The 23163-nt window shown below is 36.1% G+C and overlaps 2 protein-coding genes and 1 long non-coding RNA gene across 8 annotated transcripts; all 3 read left to right on the forward strand.

Moving 5' to 3' along the window:
- The first annotated feature begins 274 nt into the window (after positions 1 to 274).
- On the forward strand, positions 275 to 3211 carry LOC127508929 (uncharacterized). Of its 6 annotated transcripts, none has more exons than XR_007928983.1 (4): positions 275 to 359; positions 1660 to 1803; positions 2020 to 2235; positions 2452 to 2664. It is a non-coding gene; the product is annotated as an uncharacterized LOC127508929 (long non-coding RNA). The 6 variants fall into 6 exon arrangements; XR_007928985.1 differs by lacking the exons at positions 275 to 359; positions 2452 to 2664 and adding exons at positions 427 to 450; positions 3164 to 3211 and having other exon boundaries at positions 1607 to 1803; XR_007928984.1 differs by lacking the exons at positions 275 to 359; positions 2452 to 2664 and adding exons at positions 427 to 450; positions 2740 to 2787 and having other exon boundaries at positions 1607 to 1803.
- Positions 3212 to 5624: 2413 nt separating this feature from the next.
- On the forward strand, positions 5625 to 7097 carry LOC127508906 (IgG receptor FcRn large subunit p51-like). The gene is made up of 5 exons (XM_051887403.1): positions 5625 to 5957; positions 6140 to 6418; positions 6503 to 6619; positions 6766 to 6798; positions 6895 to 7097. The coding sequence occupies exons 1-5, from the start codon at positions 5711 to 5713 to the stop codon at positions 6939 to 6941; spliced, it is 723 nt and encodes a 240-aa protein (XP_051743363.1). The 5' UTR covers positions 5625 to 5710; the 3' UTR covers positions 6942 to 7097.
- Positions 7098 to 19633: 12536 nt separating this feature from the next.
- Positions 19634 to 21888, forward strand: LOC127508864 (uncharacterized). Its single transcript, XM_051887332.1, has 2 exons — positions 19634 to 21065; positions 21821 to 21888. The coding sequence occupies exon 1, from the start codon at positions 19881 to 19883 to the stop codon at positions 20889 to 20891; it is 1011 nt and encodes a 336-aa protein (XP_051743292.1). The 5' UTR covers positions 19634 to 19880; the 3' UTR covers positions 20892 to 21065; positions 21821 to 21888.
- Positions 21889 to 23163: the final 1275 nt, after the last annotated feature.

Raw genomic sequence — 23163 nt, forward strand, 5'->3', positions numbered from 1 at the left:
TGTGTTCACTTTACATTAAGGTTCACTTTGACAGGTTATTAATGTTTATAACTCATGAATAAATGGTTCACGTGTTCACTTTACATTAAGGTTCACTATCACAGGTTATTAATGTTTATAACTCATGAATAAATGGTTCGCATGTGTTCACTTTACATTAAGGTTCACTTTCACAGGTTATTAATGTGTATAACTCATGAATAAATGGTTCAGAGGTTTCCACTTTACGTTAAGGTTCACTTTCACAGGTTATTAATGTGTATAACTCATGAATAAATGGTTCACATGTGTTCACTTTACATTAAGGTTCACTTTCACAGGTTATTAATGTTCATAACTCATGAATAAATGGTTCACAGGTTTCCACTTTACATTAAGGTTAACTTTCACAGGTTGTTAATGTTCATAACTCATGAATAAATGGTTCACAGGTTTCCACTTTACATTAAGGTTCACTTTCACAGGTTATTAATGTTTATAACTCAATAAATGGTTCACATGTGTTCACTTTACATTAAGTTGCACTTTCACTGGCTATTAACGTTTATAACTCATTAATAAATGGTTCACATGTGTTCACTTTACATTAAGGTTCACTTTCACAGGTTATTAATGTTTATAACTCAATAAAAGTTTAACTCATTAATAAATGGTTCACATGTGTTCACTTTACATTAAGGTGCACTTTCACAGGTTATTAACGTTTATAACTCATTGATAAATGGTTCATATGTGTTCACTTTACATTAAGGTTCACTTTCACAGGTTATTAATGTTTATAACTCATGAATAAATGGTTCACAGGTTTCCACTTTACGTTAAGGGTCACTTTCACAGGTTATTAATGTTCATAACTCATGAATAAATGGTTCACAGGTTTCCAGTTTACATTAAGGGTCACTTTCACAGGTTATTAATGTTCATAACTCATGAATAAATGGTTCACAGGTTTCCACTTTACATTAAGGGTCACTTTCACAGGTTGTTAATGTTCATAACTCATTAATAAATGGTTCACAGGTTTCCACTTTACATTAAGTTTCACTTTCACAGGTTATTAATGTTTATAACTCAATAAATGGTTCACATGTGTTTACTTTATATTAAGTTTATAACTCATTAATAAATGGTTCACATGTGTTCACTTTACATTAAGGTGCACTTTCACAGGCTATTAACGTTTATAACTCATTAAAAGTTTAACTCATTAATAAATGGTTCACATGTGTTCACTTTACATTAAGATTCATTTTCACAGGTTATTAATGTTTATAACTAATGAATAAATGGTTCACAGGTTTCCACTCTGCATTAAGAATCACTTTTTCACAGGTTATTAATGTTTATAACTCATGAATAAATGGTTCACATGTGTTCATTTTACATTAAGGTTCACTTTCACAGGTTATTAACGTTTATAACTCATGAATAAATGGTTCACAGGTTTCCACTCTGCATTAAGAATCACTTTCACAGGTTATTAATGTTTATAACTCATGAATAAATGGTTCACAGGTTTCCGCTTTACATTAAGGTGCACTTTCACAGGTTATTAATGTTTATAACTCATGAATAAATGGTTCATATGTGTTCATTTTACATTAAGGTTCACTTTCACAGGTTATTAATGTTTATAACTCATTAATAAATGGTTCACAGGTTTCCACTTTACATTAAGGTTCACTTTCACAGGTTATTAATGTTTATAACTCATTAATAAATGGTTCACAGGTTTCCACTTTACATTAAGGTTCACTTTCACAGGTTATTAATGTTTATAACTCATTAATAAATGGTTCACAGGTTTCCACTCTGCATTAAGAATCACTTTCACAGGTTATTAATGTTTATAACTCATGAATAAATGGTTCACAGGTTTCCGCTTTACATTAAGGTGCACTTTCACAGGTTATTAACGTTTATAACTCATGAATAAATGGTTCATATGTGTTCATTTTACATTAAGGTTCACTTTCACAGGTTATTAATGTTCATAACTCATTAATAAATGGTTCACAGGTTTCCACTTTACATTAAGGTTCACTTTCACAGGTTATTAATGTTTATAACTCATTAATAAATGGTTCACAGGTTTCCACTTTACATTAAGGTTCACTTTCACAGGTTATTAATGTTTATAACTCATTAATAAATGGTTCACAGGTTTCCACTTTACATTAAGGTTCACTTTCACAGGTTATTAATGTTTATAACTCATTAATAAATGGTTCACAGGTTTCCACTCTGCATTAAGAATCACTTTCACAGGTTATTAATGTTTATAACTCATGAATAAATGGTTCACAGGTTTCCGCTTTACATTAAGGTGCACTTTCACAGGTTATTAACGTTTATAACTCATGAATAAATGGTTCATATGTGTTCATTTTACATTAAGGTTCACTTTCACAGGTTATTAATGTTCATAACTCATTAATAAATGGTTCACAGGTTTCCACTTTACATTAAGGTTCACTTTCACAGGTTATTAATGTTTATAACTCATTAATAAATGGTTCACAGGTTTCCACTTTACATTAAGGTTCACTTTCACAGGTTATTAATGTTTATAACTCATTAATAAATGGTTCACAGGTTTCCACTTTACATTAAGGTTCACTTTCACAGGTTATTAATGTTTATAACTCATTAATAAATGGTTCACATGTGTTCATTTTACATTAAGGTTCACTTTCACAGGTTATTAACGTTTATAACTCATTAATAAATGGTTCACAGGTTTCCACTTTACATTAAGGTTCACTTTCACAGGTTATTAATGTTTATAACTCAAATGGTTCACATGTGTTCACTTAACATTAAGGTTCACTTTCACAGGTTATTAATGTTTATAACTCATGAATAAATGGTTCATATGTGTTCACTTTATATTAAGGTGCACTTTCACAGGTCATTAATGTTTATAACTCATTAATAAATGGTTCACATGTGTTCACTTTACATCAAGGTTCACTTTCACAGGTTATTAACGTTTATAACTCATTAATAAATGGTTCACGTGTTCATTTTACATTAAGGTTCACTTTCACAGGTTATTAACGTTTATAACTCATTAATAAACGGTTCACATGTGTTCATTTTACATTAAGGTTCACTTTCACAGGTTATTAACGTTTATAACTCATTAATAAATGGTTCACAGGTTTCCACTTTACATTAAGGTTCACTTTCACAGGTTATTAATGTTTATAACTCAAATGGTTCACATGTGTTCACTTTACATTAAGGTGCACTTTCACAGGATAATAACGTTTATAACTCATGAATAAATGGTTCATATGTGTTCACTTTACATTAAGGTGCACTTTCACAGGTTATTAATGTTTATAACTCATTAATAAATGGTTCATATGTGTTCACTTTACATTAAGGTTCACTTTCACAGGTTATTAACTCCCCCTTTAAGTCAGTTTTAATATAATTCAAGTTGAAATTAAGGCAGCAACAGAACTTAAAGTTTTAATTGGAAATCTTTTTTTTTTTTTTTTTTTGCAGTTTTCATACTATGCTTTGCCCACCCTGTTTTATAAAGGCCCACCTACTTGAACATTTCTGGCCTTGCCCCCACACTTTGTGGAAGTTTATAAAACTTGCAAGACTTGTTCCACAACCTGTTACCTGAAAGATATAATGAACATGATTTTAGAGAGGAACATGTTTTAACAGCTTCAGAACAAGATGAACAAATTATTTGTTTTTCTATGTATGCTGTCATCTCCAAAAACTGTTTTAACAGGTAGGATTGACTTTACATTTATGTGTAACACTTTATAATAATGGTCTGTCATTAATAGGTAACTATGCAGGAAGTAATGCAGGACAAATGAGTAGACTGACGTCACGTCAGTTAAGTCATATCAGTCAAGTCACGTCAGTCATGCCAGAACTGACGCTAACGCTGAATATCTTTAAATAGAGAAAAGTTGCTCTGGCTACTTGAAAGTGACACTGAGATGACATTTTTATTACTCAAAAGGTGAGTAATGTATTTTATTGAACAGATACATTGTCGTATGTAGCTATCTAACAGAGTTCATTGTAAAACATTATCTGTTGTGAAGTGGGTAATTATTATTGGTTGTTTTAGCGCTGTGCTGGAATTTATTTTCAAGGAAGTACTATTAATGGGTAGGGCTACGGTGACGTCTTTACCTTGAGATCCATCTAAACTGGTTATATCTCTTAAGCCTAGTAGTAAATATTTTATGAGCAGTAGGACGATATTCATCCCCACAGTCATGCAGAGCCAAAGCACAACAAAAACAATTTTCTTCCACAAAATGCATGCAGTTTTTTTTTTAACCACTAGAGGGCCAAAAGTTACATAGTATACCTTTAAAGTAAACAACTTTTTTTTCAGTTGAAAATAATGGCCCAGATCACTAGTCCACTAGGTAACACTTGAGTAATTAGGGATGCATTTTATGACCATGTTCAGAATAAAGAAGACAATTGCCCATATCTCAGACACATGTTAATGTTGACGTTTTTAAATTGTGATGGTTTTAATTTTGTTAACACCCTTAAGTGGCTATTTCCAGTAATACACGTAAGCTACAGCTTGTATATGGGACTAGATGAAGGACCAAAATCTTAGAAAGTTTGTTAGTGCTGTGTTTAAATATAATTTAGCTAAAATGTATTTTTTGTTATTGTTTTCAAAGGTTCTCATTCTTTCTGCATGCTTACGACAAGCATTAAAGGAGAGACTCCATTTCCTCAATTTAGTGTCACTTTTAAGTTTGATGACATCACAGTGGGACATTATAATTCAGAAGCTGGGACATACATTCCACGAGAAAATACTACAAATGAAGATAAAATTATTTCTCATGTTAATAAGGAAATGAAAGATGATTTTCACCCTTTTCTTGATTATTTAATGAGATCTGAGAACCAAACAAAAAGTAAGTGCAGCTGGCTAAAATTTGATTTGCTTTGAGACATACAGTAGGTTCTGTGCAAAAGTCTTAGACCACCACCAGCTTTGTTGTTTTAGCAAAGATTTAATGGCCATATTTATTTTTCATCTTTATTATGAATTGGGGTGGGGGGGGGGGGGGATCAGAACAAAATAGCTTCTTTAAGCAAAAATCAGTATTTAGTGTGATCTCCTGGACTTCTTCCAGTTTCTCAGAAATGAAACTCTGAGAAACATCTCATCAGATTTTTTAAAAGTTTTCTAGCCCTTCCAGTCTTTTTACATTCCATTTAGGTTTAAGAGAGCCAACTTCTATTGTTCAAGTGTAAGGGGAGGTCACTAAACACTTGCCACTTTAGCCTATAGAAGTCATTTTTGTTGTTTTTTAACACCACAAATTTAATGTATTTTCTAGTAATATTCTAATAAAGAGACTGAGAAATAATTATATATGGTCATTATACCATTGCTAAAACAACTAATGGTGACCTAAGACTTTTGTACAGTATTGTAGATAAGTGACATAGTTTCACCTGTGAATATTCATGATAAAAGATAGGTCTAATAGTGTTAAAAAGTACAAACCCTTAGAATTTAAGCTACAAAATCTTTAATATATATATATATATATATATATATATATATATTAAGTTATGTTCTTATGTTCAGAAGCAGCTTTTAAACAGCTCTTGGGGCTAGCTATTAGATATCACACATTCACCTCTTATCATACCACACATCTTAACAGGTCCAGTAGTGTCTCAGTTGATGACACTGTGTCAAGTGTCAGATGATAAAAAAGCTGGAAAATTGTTCACTAGGTATGCTGTTAGAGGCTCCACTAGAGATGAAATGAGTTTGATGGACAATAAGTTTTCATATCAGGGCACAAGAGAATTGACAAAACTATCTCTGGAGATTAACAAATGGGTTCTTGAGACTATAGTCTACAAACGCTGCATGAGAGACTTAATGTATTACCTTGAGAAAAGAGGGACTCAAGTAAAAAAGAAAGGTAAGCCTTCAAGATGTTTTGCTTTTTAATTTTTTTAAAACAGATTTTAGCCTTTCTGGTAAAACTAATGCATCTTCCCATCATGTCTCTATCTTTTAGAAAAGTAGGCTATAAAAAGTGCTTAAATTTTGAACATTCTTTGTTTCATTCACAGTTTCATTCACCCATCCTTTCATCCGCAGTAAAACCGCGAGTCAGACTCATTCAGAAAGCAAACTCAGATTCTGGAGGGTTTCGTGTGAGTTGTTTGGCGACAGGATTTTACCCTCGTCACATCAACCTGACCCTGTTCAGAGATGGACAGCCTGTATCTGATCATGAGATCACTGGAGGAGATCTGCTGCCCAATGGTGATGGGACGTACCAGATGAGGAAGAGTCTGGAGACCAGTGGAGACAAACACAAATACACCTGCTCTGCCACACACCTCGGTTTGGACAACAAACTGGACATCACTTTGGGTAATGAGGTGTAAAAAAACAAAAAACAAATTACAAATAATTTTTAACCTGTTTGTGACCTTTTCAACATTTTTGATTTTTCAGAATTTGATCCTGGTGAACCATTTAAATCAGCGATTCCCTCAGTGCTGATAGTTTTGGCTCTGATGTTGGTGTTTGGGGCTGGAGCCGTCATATATAAATGCAGGAGGAGACTAGCAGGTGGGATCTACAAAACAAAAATGATCCATTTAGTCTAGTATAGATGTGATGCATTAGATAAATCCTAAATACTTTTTTATTTATGATACAATACTTGATTTCCATTAATAATTCTACTGTTTTTTCTACTTTCTTTGATGTTATAGCTTCATCTAAAAGTGATTATTCTGCTGCTTCTAGTGAGTATTTGGTTTTCAGTTTTATTTTATTTATTTCATAAAATGCTCACTAATTCTGCTAATTAAAATTCAAATGAAAATTAATTTTGTTTTCAGCATCTGAAGAAAGTTTGGAAACAACATCAACAAATAAAACACAATAGGAGACCCCACAGATGAGTGAAACATCTCAGTAACTTAATGATCTACCAGGAAGGCTTCTAATATAAAAACAATTTGATTGACAATGTATTTTATTGCAAATATTAATGTTAGTAATATATATATATATATATATATATATATGTCACAGTCACGTTTGTTTGTCCGCCTTAATCACTCATTTGTTAACATGGACACTAAGTATGCTCAGCTGTATATATAAATAAAATAAATCATATATACATTGTGTTTGTTCTGACTGACGTATGATAATAAATAAAATGTGGAAACATCACAAAAACAAAACGAAGCCAAATTATGACATTTTCTATGCCTATGACAACCCAGATAGCAACAATGTGTCGGCCCAGATCCGGCCCACATCTGGCACATGTGGCATGATGATCTGGCCCACATGCTGCAATGAATTACAGTCCTTGTGTGGACCGCTTCTGTTTGCCAGATCTGGGCCACAAGCAGGCCACAGCAATGCCACATGTCAACCTAGAGCAAATAAATAAACCTAAACTGGACCTTATCTGAGCCACAAAATCTGTGTATATTAAATATAGAGTCATCTGAGCCTTAATAAGCCTGTTAACAAGCAGAATCACTGAAGGAAAGAAGAGAACAGAAAAAGAGATGAGCAGAAACACAAGAACTACAACTGACTTCAGCCACAGCCTTAGATGAAATCAACTGAAGATGAAAGACATTAAAGACATCTCTCAAGATCTCAACAGAGGATGATTAAACAACTCCACAAACAGCATTACCAGCTTCACTTATTACTAACCAGATTGACTTTATTTATGTTAGAAATCTACAAACGTTGTTATTGAGAATTAACAGAGGTTCATTTGAAGTCACCATAGCACTGATTAGTGGTTGGTTGGATAAAAGAATAGAACGCTTATGATATCATGACATGTAAATACTCCAGTGCCAATACCTGGTTGACTGCCTCTCAGGTGGCAGTATTGCACCTTAACACTGACACCTGTCAAACAAGAAGAAGACGCAGCGTCCGAGCGGGGGAGTGAGAGGCTCTGTCCACACCGGGGGTGCTTCTCAATATCCCTCCTCGTTTCCTCGCTCCTCCGTCCTCCATCCTATGACCCGGAAACCGATCGAGCTCAGCCATCTTGAAGGACATCTCAATTCTCTAATTGCACCGTGAGGAAGGAGGAAGCTTCCCAAGGAGTCATGAGCGAGGATACACAGGTGCATCCTTTGTGGAAGTCTTTCTCGTCGAGAAACGTGACACACGCATACATCTCCTCCCCCTTCATATCTGTCACAATAATTTAAATGTATGCTTTAATGTATGCAGTTTAAATAAACTTTACATCTCACATATTTCAACTGGGCATCTTGCTTTATTAATATTTATTATAATTTTTTTAAATAACCAAACTTTAACAACATATGGGCAGATCCCTTGAGTGCAGCTAATGACGCTTTGAAGTAAAGGGAGCAAGGATATATCATTTCACTTGATTCAATTCCTCCGTCCTCGCTTCTTTTCCTTTTGTCCTCCCCTTACATCCTCAAGGGGTGGAGCTAAGATGCGAGGAAAGGAAGTGAGGAGAGGAAACGAGGATGCACAAATAAGAATTGAGAAGCACCCCGGGTGTGCCTCATACGTCCTGAAAAGTGAAGCTGCGGGCTCTTTGATCGCCCCCTGGTGGCTGGATGCAGTACAGGTCATAAACCCCACCCTCTCAATGCAGACAAATGGAAATGAGTCAAAACATAAAAATAAATTACGCTTTAAATAAAAATTTCCAAAAGATGGTTTTGGTTATTTAAGTTAGTTGTTATCACGCTGATATATATTCAATTGCTTTTTTTTGTGATAAGTTTGATTTTAGCTAGCAATTTGATGCTATAGAAATGGGGCGTGTCATTATGATTGACAGTTGTGACTGACAGCTTCTCTGAGGACTGTCGGAGCTTCGAGGGGAGATTGAAGATATATAGCTAACTATTAATTTTCGATTTCTGTGTTATTTCACACAGACAAAATTAGTTGTTCAGCAGTAAACTGTACTAACCGACCTACAGGATCTGACGGATATCTGAGCTTTTCTCGGTAAAGTTAAATGTGGGCTTTATAAGCTAATTAATAAATGTTATTAGTTAAGATAACACACCTAACGTTAGCCATGACGGGGAAAAGCAGGTTATCGTTATCTGGCAGTTACTAATTATTTTTATGGGTATAAAATAATAATTAGCAGGACAAAACTAATGACAGCCTACTCTAATTACAGCAATCGATCTCCTGTAATGTTAGTTTAACTTTATTTAAAATGGCAGGACCGTTTCTGACATTTTAGAGTTGTTTCTAGTGGCATATTATATTGAGTTTATCTACTGAATTTGCTGTTTCAAAAATATTATTAATAATAATATAATATAATATAATAATAATATAGCCTATTATTTTATAGGTAGAAATTTAAATTGTGTATAATTTATATAGTCTATTTAAAATACATCAATGATGACGCAGTCGTCTGTGCGGAAGTTTGATACCGCGACTCCGCCTCCGGCTTCACTGACTGGCTCCACTTCTGCGCATGCCCGGGCTCCAAACTGACGTTTTTGCGTAACATGTCAACGTCCATCATCGTACGTTTTACATTCAGTTCATTACAATGGAAGGAAGTGGCGTCGCAGAGTCCATCTTTTTTTACAGTCTATGGTCTAGCTACAGTCAGTGCGAAGGGATTTTACTGAGAGTAAGTTGCGATTATTTTACTAGTCATGGAATGGGAAATGTTATATTAACCTGTTAACAGCGATTTTCTGTGTTTGTGTATTTAAATAAAGCGTGATTCTTTTAATAAGTAGCCTACCGCGTTTTCTTTACTCGTCTTATTCAGCGTGATGTAGCTATGCATGCAGTTATATGCCCTCAAAATTCAAGATACACAGGCATTTTTGCCCCGAGTTTTGTCCCGAGTTTTTGTCATTATATCATATTATAAGATGTAGTTGTATTACAATATTGCACGAGCAAGAGTGCCGTTTTCCCCAAATGAGCACAAATGCAATGTTCCTTCAACTTATTGTTAAATGAACAATGAGTTTAGACACAGTATTCTTAATATTTTTTTCCCCCTTTATTTCGCCAACGAAAATTTCTAAATTATGAACAGCAGAACAGAGCCCCCGTGCAACAGAATGTTTTTGTTATACTGACTGAATCCACGTTTAGAATGAATCAGTTTAATGATTAAATGACCCATTCAATAAAGATGGTCACTTGCTTCGTTCCTGAATGAATCAGTCATTTGAACAAATTGGTTGACTCACTACTGCCTACTGGCAGTTTAGTTTAGTTTCATATTGTTTTATGATGCGTCTCTAAGCATCTTTACCTTGTTTTTATTATTCTCAGGTTAGGTAAGCAAGTCAAATCTGATCTCAGTTATAAGCATTTTAAAATACTTACAATCAGACAGAAGACTTCTCCGTAGTCTGTTCAGGCTCAACGACTTAAATTAATGCCACATGAGGCCGTGTTTAGTTATAAAGTTATAAGTTCATTTATTCATTACATTAGTATTTCTAGCATTACATATATTCTACAAACATTCTATACAAGTAATTAAATAAAGTATAAATATCAAAAAGTTCTTCAGTCAAGGCAATATCAGCGATGGAGGCATCATCAGCGTTGGTTCTGGTGTCGGAGAAGCTCTTCAGGTGTGAAGCAGCCCCTCCTGTTCTCTTCTCGTTCCAGCCTTTTATAGACTATCTGACCTCTTGAAGTCATCTTCTCTGGAATTCCCCTCATCTGTCTATATATAGAGGCCTTGTCTCTTTGTTCTCGGACTCTTCTGCTCCGCTGCGTCCTGCGCTTCTGATCAAGACATCCTTCAACGGTAATGATTACCTTTCTTACTAATACATGTTATGTCTGTACTGTTCTACTAGCATGCTTTATTAAAATCTTAAAACAACAGTTGTAGTGTCTTCCTTTATAAACATATTCTTAATAAAGCTTTACAACAATTGTGTATTGTGTCTTTTCTTTATAAACTACATTCTTATTAAAGTACTTTTACAATAACAGTTGACTTGTCTTCTTAAATAAGTAATTAATATATGCTTTAATAAAGGCGTTACAATACCAGTTGTCTTCCATTCTTTAATACAAACATCTGTTGTTGGGGTTTTTCTTTTTTCTACATTCTTTCATATAAAAAATTTCTTCTGTTTTTCTTACACATCATTTCCAACAAGCTATCTCTGTTATAATTTTTCTTTTATAAACAGATATCACTTATGACAGCTGTACTTCATAAACAGCTAACATCTTTTCACTTGTTTACACACAAACAAGTTATCAAACATGTCTCTTCCTCCAATATATCGCTTTGCACAGTTTTTTTTAATATAAACAGCTATCTCTCATAACTCTCTTTCACTGTTTACACAAACAAGTTATCAAACATGTCTCTTCCTCCAATATATCTCTTATGACAGCTGTCCTTCATAAACAGCTATCTCTTGTTTTTCTCTGTAAGTCAAACATGTTTTTTTTTTCTTTATCTTCAAATCACAGTTGTGTTGTCATTATTATTGCTTATAAATCACTTATTTCAATAAATGTTTTTTCTTCTTAAATCTCAGTTGTGTTGTCATTATTATTCTTTATAAGCAGAAGAGGTAAAAGTAGCATAGAAAAGTTGCATTCCCTAATGAAGCAGGGTGTGGCAGGGTATATCAACAATATATATATATATATATATATACATATCAGTGGCATGCAGTGGTGTTCTTAAATGAAGAGGAAATGACCTCAGTTTTTTATTTATTTTTAATTTTTTATAAATCAAATGTTAATTAATGTCTGTTACTTTTTTTCTGTCACATTTTTTACATTAACAATGTAATTAATGTTATATTTATTAAAACCCAATCAAACTCATCAAGTTAGTGTTTTAAGCATTTTTACATTTATTCCAAAATAATAGCTAAAGGCAGTAACAATTTAAACAATATATTTTATTTGTGTATTTATTTTTAGCTGTTCTTTTCGGATCAACTTATTTCGTATCAATAGTCATGCTTAGTAAACAGACACGAAGATGTATCTTTAATTTCACCAAGCTGATTGCTCAGTAAAAACCCCCCGCAGTCATCATGTTTTCAGGTCTTTTCAAGTTTTAATGTTACACAAAGCAGTGATATCTAAGCGGGTGAGCTGTTTACTTACTTTTTAATTAGTCTTCCCATTGACACCCTCATTTTGTTCATTCTCACGTAAACAAGAGGCAGGATTTAGCGCACAAACTAATCATATCCAATCATAACCGATCATATCCAATCATAGCGTGATGGGGGCATTGCCTCCTCTCATGTGACTTTCCCCCACTCATTCTCTATTACCCCCCACTAAACCCACCGCATGCTTTAGGGTCTCTGTTTATTCTCTATGAGCTCAAGAGAGGCACGAGAGACAAGTGACTTGTACACTTTTTATTGTCACATTTTGTAATATTTGTGTTGTTTTATTTTTGTAATATGGATTAGGAACTGCCTCCCTTGCCCCTGATATATATATATCAAAATGTATTTTATTCACAATAGAATATAGATAACATATCAAATGTTGAAAGTGAGACATTTTGAAATGTCATGCCAAATATTGGCTCATTTTGGATTTCATGAGAGCTACACATTCCAAAAAAGTTGGGACAGGTAGCAATAAGAGGCCGGAAAAGTTAAATGTACATATAAGGAACAGCTGGAGGACCAATTTGCAACTTATTAGGTCAATTGGCAACATGATTGGGTATAAAAAGAGCCTCTCAGAGTGGCAGTGTCTCTCAGAAGTCAAGATGGGCAGAGGATCACCAATTCCCCCAATGCTGTGGCGAAAAATACTGGAGCAATATCAGAAAGGAGTTTCTCAGAGAAAAATTGCAAAGAGTTTGAAGTTATCATCATCTACAGTGCATAATATCATCCAAAGATTCAGAGAATCTGGAACAATCTCTGTGCGTAAGGGTCAAGGCCGGAAAACCATACTGGATGCCCGTGATTTTCGGGCCCTTAGACGGGACTGCATCACATACAGGAATGCTACTGTAATGGAAATCACAACATGGGCTCAGGAATACTTCCAGAAAACATTGTTGAACACAATCCACCGTGCCATTCGCCGTTGCCAGCTAAAACTCTATAGGTCAAAAAAGAAGCCATATCTAAACATGATCCAGAAGCGCAGGCGTTTTCTCTGGGCCAAGGCTCATTTAAAATGGACTGTGGCAAAGTGGAAAACTGTTCTGTGGTCAGACGAATCAAAATTTGAAGTTCTTTTTGGAAAACTGGGACGCCATGTCATCCGGACTAAAGAGGACAAGGACAACCCAAGTTGTTATCAGCGCTCAGTTCAGAAGCCTGCATCTCTGATGGTATGGGGTTGCATGAGTGCGTGTGGCATGGGCAGCTTACACATCTGGAAAGGCACCATCAATGCTGAAAGGTATATACAAGTTCTAGAACAACATATGCTCCCATCCAGACGTCGTCTCTTTCAGGGAAGACCTTGCATTTTCCAACATGACAATGCCAGACCACATACTGCATCAATTACAACATCATGGCTGCGTAGAAGAAGGATCCGGGTACTGAAATGGCCAGCCTGCAGTCCAGATCTTTCACCCATAGAAAACATTTGGCACATCATAAAGAGGAAGATGCGACAAAGAAGACCTAAGACAGTTGAGCAACTAGAAGCCTGTATTAGACAAGAATGGGACAACATTCCTATTCCTAAACTTGAGCAACTTGTCTCCTCAGTCCCCAGACGTTTGTAGACTGTTATAAAAAGAAGAGGGGATGCCACACAGTGGTAAACATGGCCTTGTCCCAACTTTTTTGAGATGTGTTGATGCCATGAAATTTAAAATCAACTTATTTTCCCCTAAAATGATACATTTTCTCAGTTTAAACATTTGATATGTCATCTATGTTGTATTCTGAATAAAATATTGAAATTTGAAACTTCCACATCATTGCATTGCATCCTTTTTTATTCATAATTTGTACAGTGTCCCAACTTTTTTGGAAACGGGTTTGTATTATTAAAATGTTAAATACACTGTCATGTTCAAAACACAGTGAAAGATAAAAAGTGTCTGCTTTGTCTGTGTACAGGGACATTTATTGACATAAGTCATCTTCTCTGGAAAACAATCAAGGTTATATTATACATTATATTGATTATCACATAATTCATCATGGCCCATTAAGAAGATAAATATTTAAAGTACATGAGGTACAAATGAAACAAATATAATGACATGTTCTTCATAAATCATGTTTGTGAAAGACACTTTTCAACTGAAAAGTAATTTTGACAGTAATAACAGAGATTGATGTGACACTACAATAAAAACTGATTTCCATCAGCACAAGTAGAGGCTGAGAAAAGAACAGATACACACCGTCACTCATCATGATCACACACACACACATACACACACTGATCTGACTGACAACACACTGATCTGACTGTCACACACACACACACTGATCTGACTGACAACACTGATCTGTCACACACACACACACACACACTGATCTGACTGTCACACACACACACACACACACACAGATCTGACAGACACACACACACACACACACACTGATCTGACTGTCACACACACACACACTGATCTGACTGTCACACACACACACACACACACACTGATCTGACTGTCACACACATACACACTGATCTGTCTATATGAGGATTTATCACACATTTATTCTGACATGATATTTCAGTGTCACAGTATCAATGTAATGAAGAGACTCTATAACATCTCACTGTCAGTGATTTATCATGAGCTCAAAGCATTATGGGTAGAATCTCTCTACAGTCTGTTCTGATTCATCAACACAGTTTCACTGATGATCCATCATAAACCCAAAACCCAGGATAGAGCGGTTGCATGAATGTGGTCTGGACTGTGTGGATGAGTCTCATTGTGTCAGAGACGCTGTAGAAGGACAGAGTTCCTGCACTGTGATCCACATACACTCCTACTCTATAGTGATTCTCATCATACACTCCTACTCTACTGATGATGGGCTTTACAGGGAGATCAGTCTGTTTGTTATTGTGTCTGAATGAGTTACTGGAGGAAAAGCAGATCAAACTCCAGGACTGATCATTAGATCCAAACACACACTCATCACCCCGTCCCTTCCTGCTGATGCTCTTATATGACACTGATATATACACACGTCCACTCCACTCAATCTCCCAGTAACAGTGTCCACACACACTCTCCCTACACAACACCTGCTGATACACATCAAATCTGTCTGGATGATCAGGATACGGCTGAAGCTCTGTGTCAGTACCAGTAATCACTCTGTTGTTCTCAGACAGACGGAGGAGTTTATTCACTGTGTTCAGATCCAGAGTGAACTGATGGAAATCTGATGGAGATAAAACACATCACAATCAGCAATTATCAATCTGTCAGATCTTTTACAGTTTTTTGCAATCACTTTGTTACTATTTTCAGAACCTTGATGTAATTTTTCACAACTCTAGACACAAAACTCACAACCAATGATCAAAATGCACATTTTTCAAAACTATAACCCTTTTCTCAATTGCTTGGATACAATACACATGAAACTTAGATCATTCAACAAAAATCACCTGTTCAATATGACACAACTTAACATCAAAGTACTACTATTTCAAAAGGCAATTCACACATTACATTTCAAATGAGTGTCTATTCATTTCCTTACAATGATCTAACTATCAATTGATACAACTGCTCAAAATGATAAGTAACTGTTGCGTTACTCTTAATGCATAGTTGTATGGAAACAGACAAACAATCTTCCATGTTTACTGTAAATCATGAAAGTTTCAAGATAACAAGATTCATTGTCACCAATTAGCGTGGAGCATGAACCAATTAGACTACAATATCCATGGATGTAGCCTAATATTTTATCATAATGCTTCATCAGACACTGTGTCTATGGCCCCAAATACTGTACCACCTTTTCAGACTATTTACAGTATTGACAGTACTGCACTGTACAGATGCAGGCCCTTGTAATTGCTTGTCCAATTCTGCCAACTCGTTACTGATGATTGAGTGCACATTGTGGAATGAGTATATAGTAAAGAGTTGACTGGGATCAAATTGCAAGAGCATAGTGATATGTAACATGGAGCCAGCATGTAATCCAGGTCACAATGGAGGTCAAGCAGTGGTGGGAGGAAGACGTGTTGATCAAAGGAATGGCAGGGGACAGGTACCCCTTCTGAGAGGTGGTCGTGGGCCTCGTTTGAGAGGTGTGGGGGAACGTGGTAGAGGACAAGGCCACGGACCAAGACAGCGGCAGCAACAGCATAGAGTGTCCAATGAAATTCGGGCAATAGTTGTAGACCATGTCATAAATCATGGCATGACAATGACTGAGGCGGCTACAATGATACAACCAAACCTCAGAAGGTCAACCGTGGCCTCAATAATCAGAACTTTCCGCAATGAGAACCGGTAAGTTATCAGCATGCACTAAACATTATGTTACTCTCAATTGTCAAATGACTGCATACCAATGTGTATCACAGAATAGGTGATGTGACCAAGTGTCTTCTTACTCTAATGTTCCCTGTAGAATTGTGACCAGGCCAAATAGTGGAGGCAGAGGCAAAATTCTAACTGACCAACAAGAGCAGGCTGTGGTCGATTTGGTTCGGGCCAGAAATGATATTCGCCTTACAGAAATTCGCCGGCATATCTTGGACAATGAAGACATGTTCAACAATGTGGGATCCATAAGTTTGCCGACTATTGCATGCATACTGAAAAGGCACCAGGTGTCTATAAAACAACTATACCGTTTGCCTTTCGAAAGAAATGCAGACAGAGTGAAGCAAATGAGGACTGAGTATGTTCAGGTAAGTTCACTTTCAAGATGGCTGTTGTAAAAACATTCCCAAAAATTCTACATTGTACAGTAATCTCTAAATCTCTTTCCAAAATGTATTTTTAGAGGGTGATGGAGCTGGATGCTGATGATGACCATCACAAATTCATATATTTGGATGAGGCAGGTTTTAATCTGGCCAAGACAAGGAGGAGAGGTCGGAATTTCATTGGCCACTGGGCAACCATCCAAGTACCTGGACAACGTGGGGCCAACATTACCATGTGTGCGGCTATATCGGAAGATGGTGTGGTGGGACGCAGACCTCATATTGGACCATATAATGCAGCTCTCCTTGTCACCTTTCTTGATGAGCTCGATCAGGTTTGTAGAGCTGAAGGTGTGACCTATGTCATTGTGTGGGACAATGTCAGGTTCCATCATGCTCATGTGGTGCAAGCATGGTTTCAGGCCCATGCACAATTTACCCCCCGTATTTACCCCCATACTCTCCCTTCCTTAACCCGACTGAGGAATTTTTCTCCGCATGGAGATGGAAGGTTCATGATGGGCATCCTCATGAACAAGTCACTCTTCTCCAGGCCATGGATGACGCCTGCAATGACATCACAGCAGACCAGTGTCAGGCCTGGATTCGCCATGCCCAAAGGTTTTTTCCAAGATGTTTGGCTAATGAAAACATCCATTGTGATGTAGATGAGAACCTGTGGCCAAATCCACAACACCGAGTTGATGACAATGTAGAAGTACAGTAATCACTCCTGTTTAGTTTCTTACAGTACAAGCAAGCAAGTTGAGGAACACTGCATTTGATGTTTTACAGTACTGTCTTTTCTTTTCTATTTCATAGCTAATTATTTTTGCTTTGATTCAAATAAACCTATGTTGTGATTGTACTGTAGTGTTTTGCATCAATATATTACAAACTTTGTTCAATGATTCCACTGTGTCTGTAGTATTCTCTCTACTACTGCAGTACTTTTACAGAGATGTATTTACTGTACATGTAGTACCATAATGAAACCTGTATCACCTATTTTGTTCTACAATATTTAATGATTGTACGAACAATGACACAGTGAAACTATCGGTTGCTTGTGTGTGGGTGATCTATAGTTATGTTTCAATGGTATTTCACAGTAAATTTGTGTTTTGAACCAATGATTGTGCAAGTGCAAGATTTCTTTAAAGATGTGAATGCACAATGCAATGTTTTGAACATTAGACAGCCTGTGTTACAAGTGATAACCGTTTTGTGTCTAGAGTTTTGAAAAATGACATCAAGGTTCTGAAAATAGTAACAAAGTGATTGTAAAAAACTGTAACAGGATTAAAAAACCGAAATAACCACCGTATTTTTCCCATGTCCGTTATTTCATTTTTTATTTTTTTTTAATCCTGTTAATACTTTCCCCTTACCAGGCGTGTAGTCACGTGACTCCGTCCTGTCACATAAACTGCAGTTTGCAGGCACACAAAGATTTAGACAAAGGAATCAATAAGAGGAATCAAAATTTTAAGTGTATAACAAGTATCTGATTCCTGATCTTAAGTATTCGATTTCACAGGTCATTAAAACCACTCAATTAGGCTGCAGTGTAGTTTTACAGACTTTGCAATTTTGCAAGTTTGTAGCTGCCTTTGCAACTGAAATATTTCAGCAAAAGAAACTAAAATGTCATATGCCTGCTAAACCTTGTGTCAATTTGGTAATGTACTGTTATAATACACATTCACAATTGATCTCATTTAGTATCAGTGATTCATATAGTCTTTCTTCAAAATAATGGTATATTAGTTATGGTAAAGTGTCTCTATAAAGTTAAACTGTATCTCATGATGATTAATTCTTTTAACTTACAGTCAGAAGCTAAGGAAGATGAGGAGCCAGAGAGTGAATCCTTGGAATCTGAAGTATCCAGCTGTGCTGGATTAGATCCAGATTACAATCCAGATTCCAAGACAGCATCATCGTACAGTGAAGATTTGAGCCCAGTCAAAGATGCATCATATAAGAGTCTGTCCAGTGAAGAGGAACTTGAAGGATCAGACAGAAGTCGGAGTGATAAAGATAAGATAAGAGGCAAATGCACCATTAAAGAACAAAAGAACCCCAAAGCCTGTGTGAAAAGACACAATAAACAACTCAAGATCAAAGCAAATAAAGGCAAGTCAACTGTGACTCTAAAGACTTGTACTAAAAGGGAAGACCGTAAATGAGCATGGGACAAAAAACATTATTGCCTCTACTGTAGCCAAGCACAGACAAAGATTTCAAGGCATTTGGAGAGAAAGCATATTGAAATCAAAGATGTGGCATATGCCTTCAGCTTTCCATTAAGATCAAAAGAAAGAAAGATTCTTTTGGAACAGCTGCGCAATAAAGGAGACTTCAAACATAATGCAGAAGTTTTGGAGAAAGGCAGAGGACAAATAGTGACATGGAAGCAGCCCTCCAATAAAGCTTCTGTAAAGGATTATTTGCCTTGTCCATATTGTTTCGGCATGTTCAGCAAAAAGGACCTGTGGAGACATCAGTCCTCATGCCAAACCAAAAAATCACAAGTGAAAAGTGAGACAAAAAGTACACAAGGAAGAGTACAGAGTCATGCTGCATGCCTTCTTCCTATATCAGCTTCTTCAGATGGATGTCAGGCGATCATTAACAACATGCGATAGGATGATGTCTCATTTCACATCAGAAAGGATTCTCTGATTTGGTGAATCGCTATATGCAAAACATGGCCGTGTGAAGCCGAGGCACCAGTACATTGCTCAAAGAATGCGTGAGCTTGGCCGGTTCATGTTAGTAGCTAAAGATATGGACAAGACTGTCAATAGTCTAGAAGACTTGTGTGCACCATCTAGATTTCAGCTTGTTGTCAATATTGCCAAGCGTCTCACAATTCAGTCCAGGCAAAAATGAATATGGAAAACCTTCAACAGCAGTCAAAATTGGATTCTGCCTTAAAGGGGCTGTGGAGGTCATGATTGGACAGGCTCTTATGAATGATGATGATCTGACAGAGAAGAAGGCAAAAAAATTCTTTGAACTCTTGGAGAAAAACTGGAGGAACAGCGTTTCTATCACCGCTCACCAAACCATTCAAGAAAAAAGATGGAATAAAGAAGATGACATCCCCCTCACAAAAAATGTGATTGCTCTGAGAGACCATCTCAGGATGGTAGAAGACGAAACAAGAGAGGAACTGACGCAGCAAATGAGTTTACGAGCATACAAGGCATTAAACGAGACAGTTCTGGCACAGGGCATTATTTTCAACAAGCGGCGGGAAGGGGAAGCATCACGCTTGACTCTTGAGATCTACAAGAAAGCAAGCACAAGTGCCATTAATGAGGACATCTATGAAACCTTGTCACCATTAGAAAAGGAGCTAAGCAAGATATTAACCCGCATAGAAATCAGGGGGAAAAGAGGAAAGAAGGTTCCAGTTTTCTTGACGGAGAGAATGAAAGAGTCAATCGATTTGTTGGTCAAAAGGAGAGAAGAAGCTGGTGTACCTGCTGAAAATCCCTATCTCTTTGCAAGATCTGGTGTAATGACAAACATACGTGGATGTGACTGTCTGCATAAATATGCAGAAGAAAGCAAAGCAGAAAACCCCGAACTCCTAAGATCAACTAAATTAAGAAAACAGGTTGCCACACTCTGCCAACTCTTGGACCTTAGTGAACAAGAGCTGGAGCAAGTTGCAAGGTTCATGGGTCATGACATCAGAGTACACCGTGACTTTTACAGACAGACTGACAAAACATATCAAATTGCCAAGATAAGTAAGCTACTGTTCGCAATGGAGCAAGGCACTGAGAGCTTACGAGGGAAGAACCTTAACACGCTTCATCCATCAGTATGTGGTATGTTATGTATGCACTCTGTTTTATTGCCAATGCAGTTGTATTGTGTATTGGCTTTAGCCACTGGACTCATTTTTAAGAGAACACCATTGACTTTTTGGGCAGTACAATTACATTTATAGCTCTTTTAATCAAAAGAATGTACTTATGACTTTAGACAATCAAGCACTAAAATGTTTTTATTTTTTTTATTTTTATTTTTTTATCTTTTATGGGTGAAAGTCCCACATTAACTTCTGGTTTACAGAGACAAACAAAAACAGGACGAGTGAAGAGAGGAAGAGAAGTTGATGAGGGTAAGATTTAAAGTTTTTACATTTAAACTTTGTGTTGTGTTGAAAATTTTGGCCGATACTGATAACCGATAATTCTCTACATTTTAAAGAAGATAACCAATATATTGGCTCTATAAATCAAAATTGATATATTTTGAGAGCCTGATTACAAAAACAAAAGTCTCACCACTTAAAGGGTTAGTTTACCCAAAAATGAAATTTCTGTCATTAATTACTCACCCTCATGTCGTTCTACACCCGTAAGACCTTACTAACCTTACTTTCAAGGTGCAGAAAGGTACTAAAGACATTGTTAAAATTGTTTATGTGACTGCAGTGGTTCAACCTTAATGTTATGAAGAGACGAGAATACTTTTTGTATGCAAAACCCCCCAAAATAACAACTTCATTCAACAATCTCTTCCCTGTTGAAGAAAACAGCATATGCTGTTAAGATATGTTTTGAAGCTGGGATGCTGGTTTATGCTGGTCCTTAGCTGGTTTGAGCTGGTTTATAAGGACCAGCTCAAACCAGTATCCCAGCTTCAAAACATACCTTAACAGCAAATGCTGTTTTTTTTTTCAACAGGGAAGAGATTGTTTTAACTATTTTATATTTATAGACTATTTTAACGATGTCTTTGCTACTTTTCTGCACCTTGAATGTGGTAACTACGTTGCTTTCTCTTGGGGATCAGAAACCTCTCAGATTTCATCAAATATCTTAATTTGTGTTCTGAAGATTAGAAGTTGAGGTGTCACCTTTTGTTTTTCAGACGGATGTTCTGACCTCTTTTCCCCTCAAAAAACACCTGCCCAATGCAGTGAGGATGGGGGTTCAGATGGTGGTTCGGATATAGATGGTGAGTTAAATAGTGTTTTTCATCAAGGCAAAATAATCATTTATAGAACACCTGCCTTTAGTTATAGGACCCTAATGGAACCAGCCATTTATTCAAGGATATGTTACAGTGAAGTTGATCATTTAATCTTTCTCTTGTTTTTATTTCACGTAGCTTATTTGTAAAACATTATGCTTGGGAGGCACAATAGAAGACCTTGCAGTGTTGCATGGTTCCATTTAGCTCCCCTATAGCTGTGTTGTAATGTTCAAGGATCGTCTGCTGCTTAAAGTTGGGAACTCTGTGAGGTTTTAGTAGTCAGATTTTACTGTCAGCACTTACAGTAACAGGTACTAATGCATGTCTGTTGCAGATCACAGTCAGGGAGCGAGCCGGGTCATGAGGCTCTCACCGAAGATGAAGAAAAGAGCAGAAAAACTGGCTAAGAAGGGGAAACTAAAGATTAAGTTTAATCTAAACAAAAAAGTAGCGAGTAGCACCAGTGCTTGCATGTTAGTAAAACCTAATAATTTAAAGAGATTTAAAATGTAACTATTAAAAGACATAAGATGAATAGCATTTATGATTTAGAGAGTCCTTTATCTCCCCAGTAAGCAGGCCAGAGCTACAGGGTTTTGATTAGGTGGAGAAAGTAAAAACAGAGGGGAAACCTGCGGTCATCACTCAGCAATAGGGATACAAATAACTATTTTGATAATTGATGAATCCAATGATTATTAGAACAATTATTTGAGTGTAACAATACACATCTCATGATTCATTACAGTATACAATTCTGAAATCACGGTTCACAATGCGGTTGATTCTTTAAAAACAGTCCGTTTAAAAAAAAAAAAAAAAACATTTATAGATTAATTGTCTGTAGAGCATGTGACTGTTTGATTCAGCACATATTGGCTGTTTCGTTACAATTAAATGTCCAGTTATGAAGGTAAATCAGTTGCTCTCTCATCTGTTCTATGTTTTAGCCTACTTTCCATTACTTTTACAGTTCAGGCAGTTTCTGCTTTGATTTCACATTTTTTACAGAAAACCACAGAAAGATGCAAATGCTGTAAAGGCCTTTCTTTCCCTGAATCCTGCTACTCCTTATATTACATTCTTATGTGGTTTCAGTTCCAGTTATTGCTGTTTCAGACAAATTTAACATAGAGCACCCTAAATTCTAGTAGCCAATCTATTTTTGAGCTTGTTTATTATTGCATAATAAGGAGAATAAACAATTAAATAATTTCAAAAAAGTGTCCACTCTCCAT

This window comes from Ctenopharyngodon idella, chromosome 3 (assembly GCF_019924925.1).
Source record: "Ctenopharyngodon idella isolate HZGC_01 chromosome 3, HZGC01, whole genome shotgun sequence".
In the NCBI taxonomy this organism is placed as follows: domain Eukaryota; kingdom Metazoa; phylum Chordata; class Actinopteri; order Cypriniformes; family Xenocyprididae; genus Ctenopharyngodon; species Ctenopharyngodon idella.

Coding starts and splice junctions, on each gene's coding strand:
- LOC127508906 (XM_051887403.1), top strand. CDS start 5,711: ATGACACTGTGTCAAGTGTCAGATGATAAAAAAGCTGGAAAATTGTTC. Junction 5,958..6,139: donor GACTCAAGTAAAAAAGAAAG/GTAAGCCTTCAA, acceptor TTTCATCCGCAG/TAAAACCGCGAGTCAGACTC. Junction 6,620..6,765: donor ATGCAGGAGGAGACTAGCAG/GTGGGATCTACA, acceptor TTGATGTTATAG/CTTCATCTAAAAGTGATTAT.
- LOC127508864 (XM_051887332.1), top strand. CDS start 19,881: ATGATTGGACAGGCTCTTATGAATGATGATGATCTGACAGAGAAGAAG.